General features: G+C 36.5%; 1 protein-coding gene across 13 annotated transcripts in view; it reads left to right on the top strand.

The window, feature by feature from the left end:
- The window catches only part of CDK8 (cyclin dependent kinase 8), a 73,273-nt gene that overhangs the window by 31,572 nt on the left and 21,927 nt on the right, over positions 1 to 19,774 (top strand). For 11 of the 13 annotated variants that reach the window (XM_086329670.1, XM_086329668.1, XM_086329661.1 and 8 more), the window contains exons 3-4: positions 2,219 to 2,329; positions 6,002 to 6,142. In XM_086329670.1, coding sequence (XP_086185796.1) covers positions 2,219 to 2,329; positions 6,002 to 6,142 — 252 coding nt within the window. Of the gene's footprint in view, positions 1 to 2,218; positions 2,330 to 6,001; positions 6,143 to 15,327; positions 15,350 to 19,774 lie in introns of those variants that run through there. The other 2 variants (XM_086329664.1, XM_086329671.1) reach the window with 2 other exon arrangements.

Below are 19,774 nucleotides of genomic sequence, written 5' to 3'. Positions count from 1 at the left end.
AAGTGTGTTCTACTTGGTTGTTTCTGTTTGTACAAGCTCTTTATTATTTTATGAAACATTTATAAAATTTTAATCAACTTTACTTTGTAATGTAAATACCTAGGAAAATAGGTACTGTATCTCACAGAATTACAGATCTTAATTCTCATCTGGTATTCAGTGGTGATGAATGTTGTTTTGTTGTGTTTTCTTATGTTGCTGTTACAGTTGTCCCTTTGTATCCATGGATTCAACCAACTGCAAGTAGGAAATATTTGGGGGAAGAAATTTCCAGAAAGTTCCAAAAAGCAAAATTTGAATCTACCATGCTCCAGCAACTATTTGTGTAGTATTTACATTGTATTAGATATTTTAAGTAATCTAAAGATGATTTTAAGTATATGGGAGGATGTGCATAGGTTATATGCAGATATTGTACCATTCTACATAAGGAACTTGAGCACTGGGGGATTTGGGTACCCACGTGGGGTGGGATATTGGGGAGTCCTGGAATCAGACCCCCTCTGATATTGAGGGACAACTATAGGTAGTTTTTCAAAGAATTACAAACTACAGATTTAAGTGTATTGTTGTGTGATGTCAAAACATAGACAACTAGTGGAATGGAAGAAAATATTTGTAAATCATATACTGCTAAAGGATTAATGTCTACACTATATAAGGAAATACAACTCAATAACAACATCAAAAAACCCAGTTCAAAAATAGGCAGTGGACTTGAATAGACATTACGATAAAGACTTGAATAGACATTTCTCCAAGGAAGATATACCAATAAGCACATGAAAAGATACTTAACACCATGAGTCATTCGGGAGTGCAAATCAAAGCCACAGCAGATACCACATCATACCTATTAGGACGTGGCTATTATAAAAAAAATTGTAGAAGGTAAATAAACGTTGATGAGGGTGTGGAGAAATTGGAACTCTCAACACATTGCTGATGGGAATGTAAACGGTGAAACTACTGTGAAAACCAGTTTGGTGGTTCCTGGAAAAGTTAAACATAGAGTCATCATATGATCTCGCCGTTCCCCTCCTAGGTATTTACTCAAAGAACTGAAAGGAGGAATTTGAGTACTCATACACCAGCGTTCATAGCAGCATTATTCACAGTAGCCAAAATGTGGAAATAACCAGTGACTGTTAGCTGATGAATGAATAAGCAAAATGTGTATATATGGAATGGAACGTACCCAGCCATAAAAAGCAGTGAAATTTTGATATATGTTACACCGTGGATAAACCTTAAAGACTAAGTTATGCTTAGTGAAATAAGCCAGACACAAAAGGACAAATAATGATTCTACTTATGTGAGGCACCTAGAATAGGCAAATTCATAGAGACAGAAAGTAGAATAAAGGTTACCAGGGGCTCACAGGGAGAGAAAAGGGGGGAGTTATCGCTTAACAGGTACAGAATTTCTGTTTAGGATGATAAAATGGTTCTAAAATGGATGTTTCGGGATGGCTGCATAGCATTGTGAGTGTGCTTATGCTACTGAATTGAACCCTTAAAAATGGTTAAAATGGTAATTTCTTAAAAATTTACTTATTAAAAAATGTTTACAACATAATACTTTAACATTATATTTATTTTTAATTGAAGGATAATTGCTTTACACTATTACGTTGGTTTCTGCCATACATCAACATGAATCAACCATAGGTATCCATATGTTCCCTCCCTCTTGAACCCAACTCCTACCCCATCCCACCCCGCTAGGTTATCAGGGAGCACCAGGTTGAATTCCCTGTGTTATATAGCAGCTTCTCATTAGCTATCTATTTTACATATGGTAACGTATATATTTCAGTCCTGCTGTTTCAATTCTCCTACCCTCTCCTGCCCCCAGTGTGTCTATAAATCTGTTCTCTATGTCTGAGTCTCTATTCATGCCCTGCAGATAGGTTCATCAGTAGCATAAAATGGTAATTTTTACATTGTATATATTTTACCATAATAAAAACATTAAAGAAGGAAGCCGACTGAACAATAACAAAACTGACAGATTTACACAATTATATCTTTTCGGTATCTTTTGCCCACAGATTTGTATTCATTTGTATGGGCATCTCAAAATTGTATGGGTATTTATTAGATTTTTAGGATTGAGTACCATTAGGTTTGTATTGCCTTTGAGTTACAAACAGTGTGGGGTTTTTCATGTTACTTTTATGACAAAGATTTTTAATGACTCCCCTTTGTTTTGCAGCTACTTCGAGAACTTAAGCACCCAAATGTCATCTCTCTTCAAAAGGTGTTTCTGTCTCACGCAGACAGGAAAGTGTGGCTTCTGTTTGACTATGCTGAACATGACCTCTGGGTAAGGTGCACCGTGGTGGATGTGGGGCAGTGGTTTCAGTCGGGGATCAACAGGACTAACTGGAGACAATTTGGGGAGCTCATCGTAGTAATAGAGTTATTATTTTAAGATAAAAGGGATCTCAGAATGTTTTTGAGAAAGTATGAAGGCTAGAGTATTGCTTTGTATTTTTACTTTTGTTCTTATCAGTTTGACATGCTGCAGAGAACAAAAGAATCTGAAGAGTATAAACAGCTCTTTAATATTGTTTTCCTAGCTGTGGATTTTGACAACATAAAAAAAAGTAACAGTAATAACTGTTTTGTTGTAAAGTTTAAAAGCGGCGTATTTCCTTTTATTCTGTAGTGAAGGGAATCTAAGATGAGAAGGTGATAATACCTTGTGTAGGGACCTGAGTATGTTGTGTTTACTGGGAGAACTAGATTGAGGTTTGGGCTTCCCTGGTGGTTCAGCTGGTAAAGAATCTGCCTGCAATGCAGGAGATGTGGGTTTGATCCCTGGATTGGGAAGATCCCCTGGAGAAGGGGAAGGCTACCCACTCCAGTATTCTGGCCTGGAAAATTTCATGGACGGACTAGATAGATAGATAGATAGATAGATAGATAGATAGATAGATATAGTCCTTGTGGTCTCAAAGAGTCGCACACAATTGAGCAACTTAGATTCACTCACTTGGATTGAGATTTAGTGGGCCTATTTGTCAAATGACAGAGGGCAAATCTCTTAATGATTCTGAAGGGGTAGCTTCCCCATCTGTAAAATATAATACTTTTACTGCTTTTTTTTTTTACAAGTAAATAATGTCCAGTATTGTGTCGTTAATTAATTAACAACTACTTCACTATTGTGAAATATATTTTTATGCTATTTAATACATAATAAGTTCTTTAAATATTTTGCTATGTTTTGCATCCTGTCTATACTTACTGAATTAGCATGGCTGTGCATTTATTGAGCTAAATAAAAAGAGAAAACATATGCAAGGGATTACTGTATCCTGGCTCAATTTCAGAATCTTCAAAATATATCTTTTCATTCAGCTGTAGTTCATAAATGGAAGTACAAAATTTTGAAATAAAGCTAGCACAAATCTCAGTAAAACTGTGTAAAAGGAAATTTACCTTCTGAAAATAATGAAAGTTTCAAACTCTTCTGCTAATTTCCAGATGAATCCTCATTTCCGTCATTTTAACTTTAACAGACTCCAGAAATTGAAACTTATTTTGGTTTCATATGCTTTCAGATTTATTTTTTAAAAAAAGTTTTTTCGTATTGTTTGTAGATTGCTATTTTACATGACTAAATGTGATTTGATTCAATTTATTTTTATATAAGTTACCTGGAAAGAACTATTTTCAAACAAAATAGACACATGAAATTTTCCCTCTTTTATGAGACTATTGCCCAAGGTTCGTGATAGTTTTTGTTGGCTTCTATTATTGTAAAAGAAATCTAATCAAATCAAATTCGGATTCTGTTAATAAAAGTTCATTAAATTGGAGTGGCCAGTATTGAACACTTATCATATTTAAGTGTAATATAAAATCAAATTATATAATCCAAATTTATGAGAAAATTTCTAGGCTAGTTGATAAGCATGGTATGTAATAAGACATACTTGAGCATAGGAGATAGTATTGTATTCAACATGTTTTCTAGCAAAACTGGAATGTAATATTTAATTTTATGTGTAGGTATAATAATTATACTTTAATAAATTAAGCTGCATGTAATGTGTGTATATGGAGAAGGAAATGGCAACCCACTCCAGTATTGTTGCCTAGGGAATGCCAGGGTCAGAGGAGCCTGGTGGGCTGCCATCTATGGGGTCGCACAGAGTTGGACACGAATGAAGCGACTTAGCAGCACAGCAGAATGTGTGTATAGAGTCACTACTGGCTTTATCAACTCATGTAAGCCAAATAAGCATTTCTAGTGCTCATTTTAATAAAAACCAAATGATGATTCAGTTTACTAAAACTACTTTTTATCCATTTTATTTTCTTATTTTAATTGGAATATTGAATTAGCTGGGGTAAGGCAGCAAAGGCAAAAAGAATAAAAAGTCATTTTAAAAAATTACTTAGGTGTTGGTGAAATCTTATGGTATGCATATTGCATATTTGTTATATAACCCAGGAATAAAAGTGAAGGTAAGAATTTCTCCACTGTAGTTTTTGTAGCTATAAAATATTGGTAAAGAAGTAATTTGTAATACCTTAATGAAAATACTGCCTAAAGAAATGTATATGGCATCAACTTATTATCTTACCTCCCCTGCATGTTTGTTCCTTTCATTCTTACTCTGGCAGGTTTTAATGTTCTTTTTTTAATGTATCTTAATTTTTTTTTTTAAGCTCTGAGAGCTGCTGGTTCTTCTTAAGGTGATGTGACTTGGATAGTTCTTTGAATAGGTGACAAAACAGTCTAGATTATTAGGACTTACTATAGCTCTGTTTTGTTTGCCTGTTCTTAAGTACTTCAAAAAAATGACTGAGAAGAAAATTAAAATAATATCATGCTTCTACTAAAGGATAGATTAATCATACTAAATTGATTAATCATACTACATACTACTAAAGGCACTAACTGATACTCTTTACCTTCCCAAATATAGGCCTTTGCTCTGTATTTTTTCTTTGGAAAATAAAACTCCTTCACTCATTAGTCATTTGTTATTTCTTACCCATTTTCTACTTCTGTATCTTAAGAAAAGGGAAATGAAAAGGTTAAGTTATACTATTAAATAATAGTTATACTATTAAAATAATCACTCCTGTTTTAATTATTTTTACTAAGTTCAAGAATACACCTAATATGCAGTCAGATACTGGCCAGGAGTCTGCTCTAGTGTCTGTTAGATTCGGGCCTATGTCCAGTGGTATGCACAGCAGAGTTGGCTGCAGCTGATTTCTAGATTTTCTTGCAGTTTGAGTGCTTTCATTACAATGAAGACATCTGTCGAGAGTTTGAAACATTGGATCTTGTTTCTGTTGAGGTACATTTATTTGTAAAATGATTTTTCTGTTTATAAAGTGGCATTATGTTTACTGGATGTCCACTAACATTATACCTAGAAAGCTTTGCTAGATGTTTCAAGGCCATTTTTTCTCCCCTCGTCTGAAGCATTCATATTTCTAAATATTATATATGACCAGAGATATGTACTGGTCATTTACATATTATTCCTTTGTGCTTCTGTGTACTTAATTGAAATATTTTTCCATTTGCTTTCTTTATAACCCAGTTGTGGTAAATAGTTAGCACACCTATGCTATGTCAACCAGCCAAAACTCTCTTTTTTTCTTTCTTTCATTTAATACACATTTTATTCACTGCCGAATAACAGATATTTGTTTCTTGAAAATTTTCACTAAACAGGTCAAGTAACTCTGAAAGTAATTTTTAATTATACTTTAAAAATAAAATCACATTACTTTCTACTTCTTTGTTGTAATTTATTTTCTGAGGCCCTATCCCATGCTCAGGAAATGACTTTTTAGCTGTAGTTATTTAAGGTTATTTATGCTATCCAGCAGAATGTGAAATGATATTTTCAGTATCTTTGGAAATCCCTGAGTATTTCTTTTTCAGTTAGGAAAATATTATTTATCAAACTATCTTTCCTTCTTTTCTTTTTTAAGCTTCTGGTGATATTTTTCTTTCTTTCAGCATATAATCAAGTTTCACAGAGCTTCTAAAGCAAACAAGAAGCCAGTTCAGTTACCTCGGGGGATGGTGAAGTCACTATTGTATCAGATTCTGGATGGGATCCACTACCTGCATGCTAACTGGGTGTTGCACAGGGATTTGGTAAGTTGAAACGTAGTTAGGTGTAAGCTAGAAAGATGCACTTGTGAGTTGGGTGATATATCTAGATGTTAGTGCTGTACAGGCCTGTAGACCTTACAGGGGAAGCAGGAATGCTACGGTCTCAAAACTAGCCCAGCCTTGTGCTTCTGTGTGATGTCCCCTGCTTCGGGACATACATGAGCTGGTGCTTAAGAGGTGAAAGAGGCCACACTGGTTTTGGTAAGCTTTTAAGTCTGTAAATAAAGCATTGGCTTGCTTTACATTGATTATTAGATGCCAGACAAACTCTGGAAGTTGGTGTATTTATGAATACCTTGAAAATACAACCTTTGGAGCCTACTGCATATGAAGTTGAATATTAGAAGAGAAGTGTTCAAGTGCTTGTTTTTTGAACCCCACTATATTAGTAGCAGTCTCTCAGCCAATAGCCTTTATTAATCATGATTGGATACATTATTAAGAAGCCTTGCCATGTTAAGGTACACTAAATTCTTAAGAATTCAGAAACTTCAGAAATTGACTTTATTTTTATTTTACATCGCAGAATAGTGTATTCCCTTAAAAAAAAAGTATAGCATTAAATTGTTGATTAAATTGTGCTTGTTCATGAAAGCTTTATATATTTAAATCATTTAAATTTCAGATTCCTGTTTACCCCTTTGATATTGCATAATTACATTGTGTTTTTGTTCTTTTCTTTGTAAATGTAGTGACTCTAGTGAGGTTTGTAGCAATGCCTTCATTTCAAGCAGTTATAGACACAGTGCTGGAAGCTGTGGCGTGGTCTCTGATCACATGTGTACTTAGGAGAAGTCTCCATCCGGATAAGGTGGAGCCACTCTGCCCTCACATGTGTGCTCTTTGCCGGGTGCTCTGTGTTTAATACATTCGTCTCTGCCTTCAGTCAGGTGTTGTAGTTTCTGGTTCTTTCATCTGTCTTCAGTAAATCTCCTTGAAATACATTTAGTGGCAGTTATTTTATCTCCAGTTCTCAAGCCTAGAAAAAGCATTTACAGTAGGACCAGTAACACATCAGAAGTTTGGTTGAAATAACTTTTTATCTTATGCAAACTTTATTTTTAATAGAAGTAGGATATTTATAAGCAGTGAATTTACAGAACATAAATATGAAAAATCCTTTGTCTCTTTATGAAAATGAAAATAAATTTCAACTTTTAGAAGAGTCAGCTTAGGGGAAAACTGTTACTACTTTTGAGCTCCTGACATTTTTCATGATTTTAAAAGAATAGAATCTGGTTAAAGGGCATTTTTCTCCCTTAGAGTTAATTATGCTAAGATAATGTTGATTTTTTAATTTAAATATTTCTCATCACTAAAATATGTATGTTCATTAGATGAACACAAACTGATTTTAAACCAGTATTTAATTTTTATATTAATATGTAATATACCTCCTCTGTTCATGGAATTCTCCATGCAAGAATCTAATGTATAATGTACCTTCTCTGTTCATGGGATTCTCCAGGCAAGAAGACTGGAGGAGTGGGTTGCCATTCCCTTCTCCAGGGTATCTTTGCAATCCAGCGATCAAACCTGGGTCTCCTGCATTGGCAGGTGGATTCTTTACCATCTGAGCCACCAGGGAAGCCCCATAATATACCTGAACTGCTTACATTAGTGTTAACTACACTATGAAATAATGAAAGTAATGAAAATAGTTTTGAAGTCTGATTTCTTTTGGGAGAGTTCTTTCTATTGACACAGCCTGAACAGTTGTCTTTGGCATAGAGACAGTGCCAAGCAGGTCATTTCAGAAGTGTGTGTTTGTGGTGCCCCCGGAGACAGGGCGTGGAGCAGTGTGCCCAGGTGCAGGTGACAAAGGAACACGCTGTGTGCAGCTGATTTAAAAGTAATAATGAAACAAACTAAAAGTAGCCACACTTCATTATTACCAGATACTCGCAATTCTGAACAGTATCAGGGGTAAAATATTCCTGTTCACTGAAGCAGATCCCTCCTGGTGCTGTACCCCCTCTTGCTAGGCCACTGCCATCTGTTTAGAAGTGTGTTCATCCACAATCTTTTCTAAACTGTAATCAATTATTTGTCTGCTGCTGCCTCCTTTGACTTTCCGTCTGAAGCATGGTTTCCTGTAATGTCTATGCTTGGCTTCTTAGTGCTCTTTCCAAACGCCTGACCCTTCTGTGCATCACAGGCCCACTGACCATTCTCTCAGTGAAGTGATAACCTCCTCCCCTAGGCTGGATCTTACTGGTTCAGGTCCCTGCCTCTTGAATTATTCTTCAGTTCTTGAAGGAAAGATTCGTAATCATAGTTTTTATTAAAATTGTGCCTACCTTCCTGCCAACTGAAAATCAAATTTTGGAGTTTGATAGTGTATAATTTTTCAACTACAGCTACATAAGATATTCATATATGTAGTATTAAAAGTATTTACTCTGAAGAATATTCTTTAGAAGCTGTATGACATGACATTTTTTAAAAAATCTTTCCTCAAGCAGTTATTATTTGCAGTATAATTACTAGTTAATTATGTTATTTGCTCCTCTTCAGTCAGGTTTAGATGAAATGAGGTGATACCAACCTTAGCAGATCTACGTAGATTTCTAATGTTAAGAATTGGACAAGTTGGTTAAGGTGCTGACTTGCCACATGAAGCTTCATATCAAGGTAGAAAATTAACATAGACCCCCTAAAAACACCATTTGAAAATAGTCCAGAGTGTTACTGAAGCTTTTGCTTAATAAAATTGGCTTTATTGTTAATAGAAACACTAATTTGAGTTGATAGAGTTATGGAGTTCTTTGGTTGATATGTATAGTTAACTTTACCATTTAATAAATAAAAGTTAATTTTGTCACTACTGATCATTATGTAGTAGCAAATCAGTAACTGAGGTCTGTCATCCTCCACAGGAAATATACTTGATAATTCTGGAACTCTTGTTAGGCTGAATGTAGTAATAAGTACACCTGTGCAGATGTTCTAAGAAATGGGCTGGAAAGGAAAACTATGCAGTATTTGTGAGATAATTTATGAATTTAAAGTAAACTGGAGAGAGAAATAAAAACAGTAGTGTGTGTAAGGTAACTTTACTCTTTCTTTGGGACTGCGTCCTTCCCCTCTCTTCTCATATCCTCCTCTCCTTGGAAATGAAAGTTGTTTGACTAGCAGTCTGTAGTCCTGGTTCTGGCATTACCACCTGTATTAATCATTGTTCTCGGGTCTGTGTAGAGAGAACTGGGTCTGTGTGGAGAGAGTAAGGTTTCTCCTAAGCACTTCCGTCAGGCAGTTGTGGAGGCAGGGTCAGTCCAGAAGCTCCAGGTCAGGCTGGCAGGTTTGGCAAACCCAAGGCAAGAGGTGCACTTGAGTCCAGAGTCAGGCCACTGGCAGAACTCCTTTTTGTTTTGGGGTGAGGCCCACCCACACTATGGAGGGTGATCCCACTTAACTCAGAGTCCACAAATTTAAATGTTAATCTCATCTAAAAACACCTTGATAGAAAACATCCAGAATACTCTTTGACCAGATGTACAGGCACTATGGTCCAGCCAAGGTGACACCCAAAATAGCCATCCTATTTAAACGGGTCAACTGAGACACGTGCAACGTGGGAAGAGGTATTTCAGGGTTGTGTTGTCCATATTCTCCCCCGCCTCAGCCCCCCAGTTATCTGCTTACATAAAATAGGAGTGTTTTGTTGAGTTAAGGAATATTAAGTTTTTTGGTTTTTTTTTTTTTTTTGCCGTATGTATCATAAAGAGAAACTAAGTGTGAAATATTAGGAAAGCTTCAAGTAAAGATATGTTTTAATGACTCAAAATAAGAATAAGTTTGAAGTCCATTAGCCTAATTGATTGGTGGTTTTTTCCTGAGCCCAGTCTAGTAAAAAGCTTGAAGCACCAAAGTCATATTCGATCCTTTTTGTGTAGAAGCCAGGCTTGATCCAGCAGTGGTGACTGAATTCCCCTTTGAGATGCAGTCCTCTGGGATTGAGTTAGAGCACATGGGCAAGGGTGTGACCACCAGTGACTCCACTGTGACCTATTTGAGGATGTCCAGCCAGTTCACTGTCTAGGCTCTATCAGTGGAAATGATTATTTTTTTAATAAAACTTTCTAAATTTTGTCATTGTTTTCTTGTGCAATTGTGAAATTTCAAACTCAGTAATTTTTCTTTTCCTAGGGAAAATTCTGTGATAGATTAAGAATTTGAAAAACACTTCTCACCAGTATGCATGCTGCCAAATTGAAGATTAAAAATACCACTATGGTCTGGCTCCAGTCTCCTGTTTTTCTTTTATCTCATTCTTTATATTTATTTTCCAGTCAACCCAGAGGTTGTCCTGCCTGTCTAAATGCCTTCCTCCCTTCATCTCCAGCATTTGAAATTCTATTCATCCTTTAAAGCTCTGCTCCTGCTACCTCATCAGAAAAGCCCCTAGCACCCACCACGCCAGTCACACTAGCTGAGACTGAGAATGTTTACTTCTAAACCCTGTAGCATTATTTTGAAGTGCCCCTGGGGTGCTTACTAGTTGGGTAATTGTACTCCTCTATCTGATGGTAAGTTCCTGAGGGCAAAGACTGGGACTTCTTGTATCTTTGTAGACTTCCCAGTGCCTGTGGAATACACAGTAATATATACAGTATTGCTTACACGGGGTGAATGAACGAACTAGCCCGTCTGTAACAGAAGCAAAGTGGTCTCCAAGGTTATTCCCCATAGCTTATCTCCAGTGTTACCTGACACTTCTCCGTATCTAGGGACGCACACAGACTCTGCTGCATTTCTTCCCTTCACTCCCTCTTATCTCTGCTATGATTTAGTGCAGTGAAACAGTGCAGAAAAAATTCTTTTCTATTCATACCACATTTTAAGTCCTTTCAGCAGCCTTCTTTCCACTGAAAAGAACTCAGCTCTTATCAGTTAGTTCAGAGACCATTCAGCTAATGACAGTGATCTGTCGATCTCATCCATCGCGCCCTTCCTCTCCCCCAGATTTTTGTTCCGCCCGGGGAGACCTATTTCTTGGCCCTTTGTCTGTCCTGATGTTCACTTTATGTCATTTATTTTTTCCAATTTTTCTCCTTTAATCTTAAGGGTGGAACGTTTTCATCATTGTTGATTTACATCCCTCACTTTTTTCTTTCCACAACATCTGGAAGTCCCTTCTGTGTGAATTATTCTTTTAATCGTTAATGGGGTGGGGGTGGGCATGCCTCTCTTCTGTACATTCCAACTATTCTGAACTTGCATCGCCAATGTTTCACTTTAATCCTACATTTAGCAGACCAGGTCATTTCTAATCACCATGTCAGTGTTTTAATTTCTAGCTGATAGTTGTTCTTTTAAAATTTTCTAGTGAATGTATTGTTGGCTGAATTTTGTGCTTTTTGTTGAAAATATTCATTCAGCTATATCAGACTTAACATAGAAATGATTTATAGTCAAATCAAATGATTTACTTGTATTTAAGTAAATATTAAAGACTTGTGCTTTTGACTTGTTTCCTAAGGAATTTAATAGAGAGTAGAGAAGTAGTTATTATGACTTACCTGCTTGCCATTAACTTTCATTAAGTGTATATCAGTTATCATATGGTCATTAATGTGTTCCATTTTTTTAAAAATCTAGTATCCCCCCCAAATTTCATTTTAATTACCACTTTAATGATTTTATCATAGTGGTAATTAACTTGGAGCTCCCAGGCACATAGGCTATATTTTCATCCTCTTGCACCAAATGGATAATGTAATATATACTATAACTTCTGTAATTTTTTTCCTTTTTTCCTTTAAGCTGAATTACAAGGCTGTATATGAAATTTGGAGTGTTTTGGAGTATTACAGCTATCTGAAGTTGGTCACTCCTGCCCTAAAACAATTCAGAATATTTTCTTTTGGCAGGGAGGGGGGTGGGTATAGCTCAATGACAGAGCATTCACTGCAAAATAGGTTCTTTGTTTTTTGCACAGTTTTTTGCCATAGTAAAATTTCCTAGAAAATAAATGTCTGCAGAGATTTCCTTTGGAAGTATCCCAGGGGTATGTCTTGTCATGTGTAAGTATGTGAGGTGAAATAGCCCAGTGGGCCATTGCATGAACATGTTTATAAAATGCTCGAGCTATTTCAGAGCTTTAATCTGGCTTATTAAAAAAAATATCTGATAGTGCTGCTGCCTTGAAGTTTATTTTGATTATATTGGATAACATGGAATCACTTGGTGGTGGGGGGAGAGTTTAACTGTGCTTGGTGAAGGATGAGTTGGTTTCCTAGCAACTGTGCAGTACGATCAAAATCTCGGAGTGAGCCATTGACTCAGATTCAGTATCATAGGGCCTACTTTATGAAGGCACCTAATTATTGATTATAACATGATGAATTATTGGGGTGTTTTTGATCTGATTCTTCTTATTTGAGTAAAAGATCGCCTGGTTTATTAGATTTGCTTACTAATACTAAAGTTTGTAAACAGTAATATAATTAGTTGGTTTGCTTGGGATTTTTAGATTAATTTTCTCATTGACTGCTAAGCTCTGTACAAGGAAGTGGAAAACTCAGAAGAAAAGAGATTAAATTACCTGATTCTGGTTACTTAGCTAATTATTTTCAAAGCTGGATCACTGAATTTAGGGATTTTCCCCTCTAGGTCAGTGATTTTTAAATTGCAGGTTATAAGCTGTGAGTTGGGAGATCACACAACACAACCAGCCTTTTTAAAATTTTAAATGGAATAGAGTAGAACAGAGCAAATATCAGAGTACATCATATGTCTTGAGGGAGGTTGTTGCTTCATGAAACTTTTGTTTCACTTCTGTGTGTGTGTGTGTGTGTGTGTGTGTAACTATGGCCATGAGTGATTTTCTTCCTGTGGGTTGTGTTCAAGAAGGTTTGAAAGCCGCTGGTCTTAGACTGTTGCCCAAAAGGTACTTGATGTGTTTAGGAAAAGAGAAGATCAAGTCTGTAGAAAATACTTTGTTCTAATTATAAATACTTCAATATTTTATGCAAATGTATTGACATTGATAATAAAATCATGTTGAATAGCAGTAGCCCTGTAGGGAATGTTTTTCTAACTAGGGTTTATTTATAGGTGGGAGAACTTCAGGCAAGTTTCACTTTCCTCCTTTAATACCTTCCTGAATTTTCTAATAGGTTGCAGTTAACATGTTATAATCATACAGAAGGAAACAGAAGAAAATACCTATTTAGTCTTTTATTAAAGTTCACCCATAATATTCAGTGTTGTTTAGTGTATTTGTTTTATGTCAGTAGGGGATGGTTGCTATTAAGGGAAAAAAAGCCATGCATACACTTTTTTGTTTGCCTAAAAGGAGAGGGCAGTACATTCTTTAGGGGATGGGGGAAGCAGAAAGGACCTTGACACTGTCCAAATGCTGAAAGAAGCAAAGAAACAAATTGATTGGCCAGCTGGGAAGAAAGGAGACTGTGTTCAAGGCCTCTGTTCTGACTGCTGTTGCTGCTCCTTCTCTGTGCTTAGCTTCCTAGAAATGAGTATTGGGAATATATTAAGCATGTTTCTTTAAAACAGAGCTTTTTAGAAGAAAAATGCTTTGTGATTGTCAGGATCAGTCATTGCTTATTACTTGAGATTTGCTTCATTTACTGGGAATAAATGAAATCTCCAAGGATTTCCTCCAATTTTATTTGTCTAATTGTATAACTAGGAAAACATACAAAATTGTATCCATAAAATTTAGGCTTGAAGATGAAACATAGGTTTTATTGATAAGAATGAGTTAAGGCAAACTAAAATGAAGTTTGCATTACTTTTGGTTAACATAACGAATATTGTGTTTATTCTGTAGTATGTTGACTTAAATGACAATTGGACAGTTTTCTTTCTTGGAAGTATTTGATTGTAAACAGTCCCTTTAGTTTCTTAATATATGCCACATTTGTGTAATTTAGATATTGAGCACGTGCAATGAAGCGTGTTCTATTGTTTGTAAATGATGAAAAAGTGGCCCACTTTGTTTTACTAAATAGTGCAGCTCCAGACATTGTACCTGCTTATGTGGGCAGATTAGAAGTTGATTATAGAAACACTATGTTACTTAGTTTGCATGTGGCTTCTCATCTACTTTCAGATTCTCGATGAATCTTTTCAGACCCTTGATCAGCAAGACACTAGAATCTTTTTTAAGTCCCATTTCTCACCAGACAAGACAGATATTCTAAATAATTTAATTGAGCTTTTTAAAAAAATAGAGTGAAGATGATATTTTTGAGTAATCCTGAAAATTGGCTAGAAATAGAAGATTATCTGAGTTTTAAGTCACATATATCTTTTCTCTTTTTTTTTTTTTTTAACATAAAATGGATCCAGACCCATATTTTTGTCTCTTTGATAGAGAGTGAAATATTAGGTTGTCTGGCTCATAATAAATGTTCAGTCAGTGCATTTTAGTTCCAGTCCATCATTAGGTTGCCCTAGGACTGTGAATAAGTACCTTAGGTGTGCGAACTTTATCCATTTCACTTACTGGTATATCTTTAGTACCCAGGATAGCACATATTAGCTGCATGATAAATATTTATTGATTGAATAACTGGATTCTTATCAGTGCTACCTTCAAAACACATTTCAGATTGAAGTACAGTTAAGACTCTCCTGTGACATTGATTTGAAGTAGCACAACTGGCCATTGGTCCCAGTCATCTGACCAGCATCTTTTCTCAAAGAATAGTCAACTGTAGTGCTTGTTTTCAGGGAGAAGATGCTGTGGGAAGAGTTAGCCAGGGAGGAAAGGGCAGATGAGCAGGGATGATGAAGTCCCCCTAGCTCAGTCTCCCAGCGTCTGCCCAGTGGACAGGTGCAAACCAACAGGAATAGTTCAGACCCCCTTGCTTTCAGGATGTGGGTTTGCACTTCCCAAGTGAACTTCCAGGTCTGCTCATTCATTTCACTCATTCCTCTTCATTGATTCTACAGTAGCCTGACCTCCCAGTGCACACAGTTGAGTTTTTTGCAGTCCATTTCCTGCCTCTTGACTTTGCTTCTTATCGTTTCTATCGCTGCTATTCTAATCCAGGGTACTTGGATTACTGAAAAAACAAGCACGTGATCGTCCCTCCTTGCAGTCTTACGTTTCTGTGGTCCAGTATCTACGTAGCAATCAGAATGACCTCTAGAAAGCAAAGCACACCATGTCATTCCCCTTCCTGCAGTTCCTCAACAGCCTTCTAACCTGTGAGACAGGTAACTCAGAATCTATCCTAAACACAAACCTAATAAATACAGTCGGTCAGTGTCACGTATAAACATTTTTGCTTATATCTTAGATAAAATATTAGCGAATAGGATCCAGAGGAACATTAAAAGATTACTATACTCCAAGTAAATGAAGTTTATTTCCAGAATGTGAAGATGATTCAGTATTTGGAAGCCTGTTGACATAATTCATATTAATAATGCTAGGAGAATAACGCTGTGGTTATCTCAGTAGTTGTAAATGTAAAACTTTTGCAAAATTCAATGTTTGACAAAATTTAATATTCATTTCTGATTGAAGTTCTTTATAAAAATAAGGAAGGAAGGAAACCTCTAAGTGTGTAAGCAAGTCAGCAGCTGTTATCCTTCTGACTTCTTTGTTACCACTGTTACCTGACAATGTCCTAGAGCTCTTCTGGTCTAAAAATAACCTAAGGAGCTATGGTAGGGGAGGCTGAATAAAGTAGGATCAATACAGTAGTGCTATGCATTTATTTATTTGTTCACTGTTAAGTGAATACAGAAATCAAAAGGGCTTTTCTAAGATATTTATATACATGTAATAATGTAGATTTAGAGAAATCTGGAATTATGTCCACCAAAATGTTTGTAATAACCTAACTCTGTGAGGTGAAGTTTCAGGTAAATTTTACTTTCATTGTACTTTTCTATATTTTAATCTCCTGCAGGAGTCTATATTTTTATTGCTTTAATTCTTAAGAGGCTATTACTAATAATAAACAGTTTTTTTGATCTGTAAAAGGCATAAGTGATTGACATCTAGATAAAAACAAATTAGGGGCATCTCCTAGGGTGATACAGAAAAATCATCTTGGCGGTATTATCCAATTATACATGGGTACCCTGCCCCCAGGAGTTTCTACTTAAATCATTTCAGTTATGAGTCACTGTTAACAGATTATAGTGTTAGCTATCATTATATTTTGGACTTTTAATATATCAAGCATTATATTGTATTATGTACGTTAGCAAAATTTATCTTTGCAACACTAACTTGTCATTATTTTTATCCATATTTTATAAATGAGAAAATGGAGGTGAAGATCACGGAACTAATAGTTGATGGGATCCTTGGTTTTTTTTTTTTTTTTTTTTAAGCCTATTAAGCATTTAATCATACTTCCTCATCTTCAGAAGTCTGTTATATTCCTCAAATATTTAGGGGAAGAAAAAAAGTTGAGAACTCTGGGTCTAGAGTCTGTGTCTGTTCAAATATAGAAAAAATTAGAGTGTCACATAAAATATATTTTATTTCAAGGGACTTCGCTGGTGGTCCAGAGATTAAGACCCTGCCTTCCAGCACAGGGGATGCAGGTTTGATCCCTGATCAGGGAATTAAGATTCCCACATGCCACGGGGTGTAGCCAAAAAAAGTATGTTTTATTTCCAAGTATTTAAACACATTTTATAACAGCAGGATGACTGAAATAATGAATATACACCAAAAAGCTTATGGTTTGTTCAATTTGGCAGTTGTATAGAAGGAATTAGAAATATATAATTATGTACCTTGATATACTTTAAATCAGATTGTGACAAATTTGTTTAAATAAAGAATAAGCAAAAACTATAGAATGAAGCAGTGTGATACAGTTGAATTGCTTAGCATTTAGGGACATATAAAAGAATGTATTTTAAAATATGCATTACCTAGGAATCCCTGGTGGTCCAGTTCTTAGAACTCTGCAATTCCACTGTCTAGGGCCCAGATTCAACGTCTGGTTGGGGAACTAAGATCCCGCAATGTGCACAGCACACCCTAGAAATAAAAAATATATATAAATAAACATTCAATAAAAATGTATGTCTAGAAAAATTCAGTGTGTAGTATAAGATAAAGATATACATAAGTATTCATAAAGGTACAGATTCTGCATTAATCTCTCAGAACACAAAACTAGAAGTAAAAGCAGAAATATTTTCTTAACAATTAGACATCATCAATTGAAAAGTGTAATTTGAAATACAGATCGGTGTGTATTATGGCACACAATGATTAACAACCAAACTGAGAGTTATCAAGTGTCCAGAAAGTGTGCCACCAGGCTGAGTTGGTTACAGTGTGTAAGTTTAGTTCCAAACAGGTCTTGGAGAGCAGCACTTGACAGTGGTTACTTGTGTATCGCTGTCTTCTGTTCATAGATCCATTAAAAATCAGCTTTTCTTACTGACTCAGAGTCTCCATTTTGCCTTGATAAAGTCAGTGAACACATGAAGACCCTGGCTTCATCCCTAGAATAAAAAGTTTTTGTAGTTAGCTTGACAGAGATGCCAGCGTTGTGCAGTTCTGTACCTGTATGAAATACCTCTAACTGATAATGGCAGTTTCCTGACTAGCCCAGGTCCTGTCTTTCTCAAGATGCAGTTCCCGGCAGCCCTTAGTTTTCTTCCCCAGTTGGGCCCTTAAATGAAACCAGTTTACCGCCTCTGCTGTTTGCCAGAGTCGTCAGTGTGATGTTTCCCAGTGTGACAGAGTCTGGAGAGCAGAAAGTCTCACCAGGAATGGTTATCTCTGTAACATAGACATCTAGGAAATGGCAGTGGAGAGTTTTTTGGAGCACAACATAAAACAGGACAAGCCATGAGACTGTAAAACAGGGGCACACTTTAATTTCCGGTTGGCCGAAAAGTTCGTCTTAAGTTTTTCCATAGCAAACTAATACAAAATTAGTTTTTTTTCTGGGAGAAAGAAAACAAGAGAAAGGCTTGTTTCAAGTCATAGTTTCAAATAATCAAAGAAGTAGACTTTTCTGTTTCATTGTTCAGCAGGCAATAAAGGTGTCCTGTAGTCACTTCTGTGAGTAAGATAACTATTCTTGTAGATGTTGTCATGATGCTATAATACTTTTAAGTCACATTGGACCTTTGCTGTATGTAGCAGCAGATAGTTTCATGGGGGGATGTGCCTCATCAAAATGTCACCAGCAGAGTTCTGTATGTTCCTTTAAGATGATTACGTTTGATTGCAGTTTACTAAAGTCATGATTGTTGCTCTGTTTTATCATCAGTGACATGGATGGTTTGGCTCTAGGGCTATCAGATTCTCCACTGATAGACAAAGATGAAAGGAATTAGCCTTTTGGAGGATATAGTATTGTCTCGGTGTGGCATTAAGTACTAAAACAAAAATCAAGTCTTTTGAAGTCTTCCTTAATACTGATTAAACAAAAGAGTATTCATGATCTCTGTGGTTTTTCTGCCATTTTCTCTTGAACTTTCCATTAGGTTACATTCTCAAAAGAAATGTAGTGTGGAATTTGTCTCCTAAATCCAACTGTCACTGTCTAGGGCCTGTGGAATGGTACCATGGGATATCCCATGGGGAGCAACTCACTGCTTATAAATAGTGTTAGTAAAACAGCACTGAACACCGTTCTCTTTTGTTTCTGACTATATAGCATGCCAAAGCTGAACTTAAAACCACTAATTTAAGTCTGCTTAGTGCCTCAGCCCTGAGTTCTACTTCAGATCGTGCAGTAGGCAGTAAGTTGTCTAATAGAAAAAGTTCTAATTATTGCCTGAAGTTTTGGCCCCAAACCCTAATACCAGGCAAGACTTTGACAGAGAAACTGTTCCAAACCAAGGCTCAGAACCAAGCTGCTTGGGACATGGCCAGTCCATTGAGTGTATAATAAAATGAAGACCAAGAGGGTTTTTTTTTTCTCCCTTTGCCTAGTAGCAGGCTAACCAGTACCATTCACCCCAGGGCTTCTCAGATCTGAACCCAGCTGCTGAATGAGTAAGAAATCAAAAGAGGGAGTTTTTCCACTCTATCTAGAATAGAAGGAAGAAAGAGATGCCCCTTTGTGCTTGTGCTTTTGCCAGAAACGGAAGTAATCTTTTAGGAGCACTTGAGTGCTAGCAGAATCCATCACAGCAAGCCGGATAATCAGCTGGTTACTCTGGAGGAGAGCGTGGTGTTCGGGATGCGGTGGAGGAGTGATGGGTGGTAGAAGAGTCTCTGACTCTTTAGAATCTTTTAACTGTATGTGGCCTGTTTATAGTCAGAGTGTATTCGCGTATTATATCTTTAAAAGGCGAGTGGAGAACCAGACGTTGCCAAGTAACACAGAGGAAAGGAAAGTTGTTGTGGCAGAAATACAGGGCCAGTACTGACGTGGTTGTGAAAAAGGTCTGACTAGTCACAGAACAGGACAGTCAGGCAGCACACTTGTGGCAGGGCCGTGCCCTGGGGTAGGGAGTCATCTTGGAGCCGAGCTTGCAGGTGCCTGGCGTCCCACCATGAAGACTTCTACCCATTCACAGCACAGGTGGGGAGGGGCCGTGAAAGGTGAAGCCTTTAAGTAATAAAGCACAAGGAAAGGGCTCAAAGAAACTTGTGAAAGAGTTCATCCCTACCTGTCACTAACCTTTTTTGTTCTTCTAGTCCTT

This window comes from Bos grunniens, chromosome 12 (genome assembly GCF_055505025.1).
Source record: "Bos grunniens cultivar Pamir isolate PY7600 chromosome 12, Bosgru_T2T1.0, whole genome shotgun sequence".
Lineage (NCBI taxonomy): Eukaryota > Metazoa > Chordata > Mammalia > Artiodactyla > Bovidae > Bos > Bos grunniens.
Note: the sequence above shows the minus strand (reverse complement) of the source record. Positions and strands in the feature narration are given on the sequence as shown.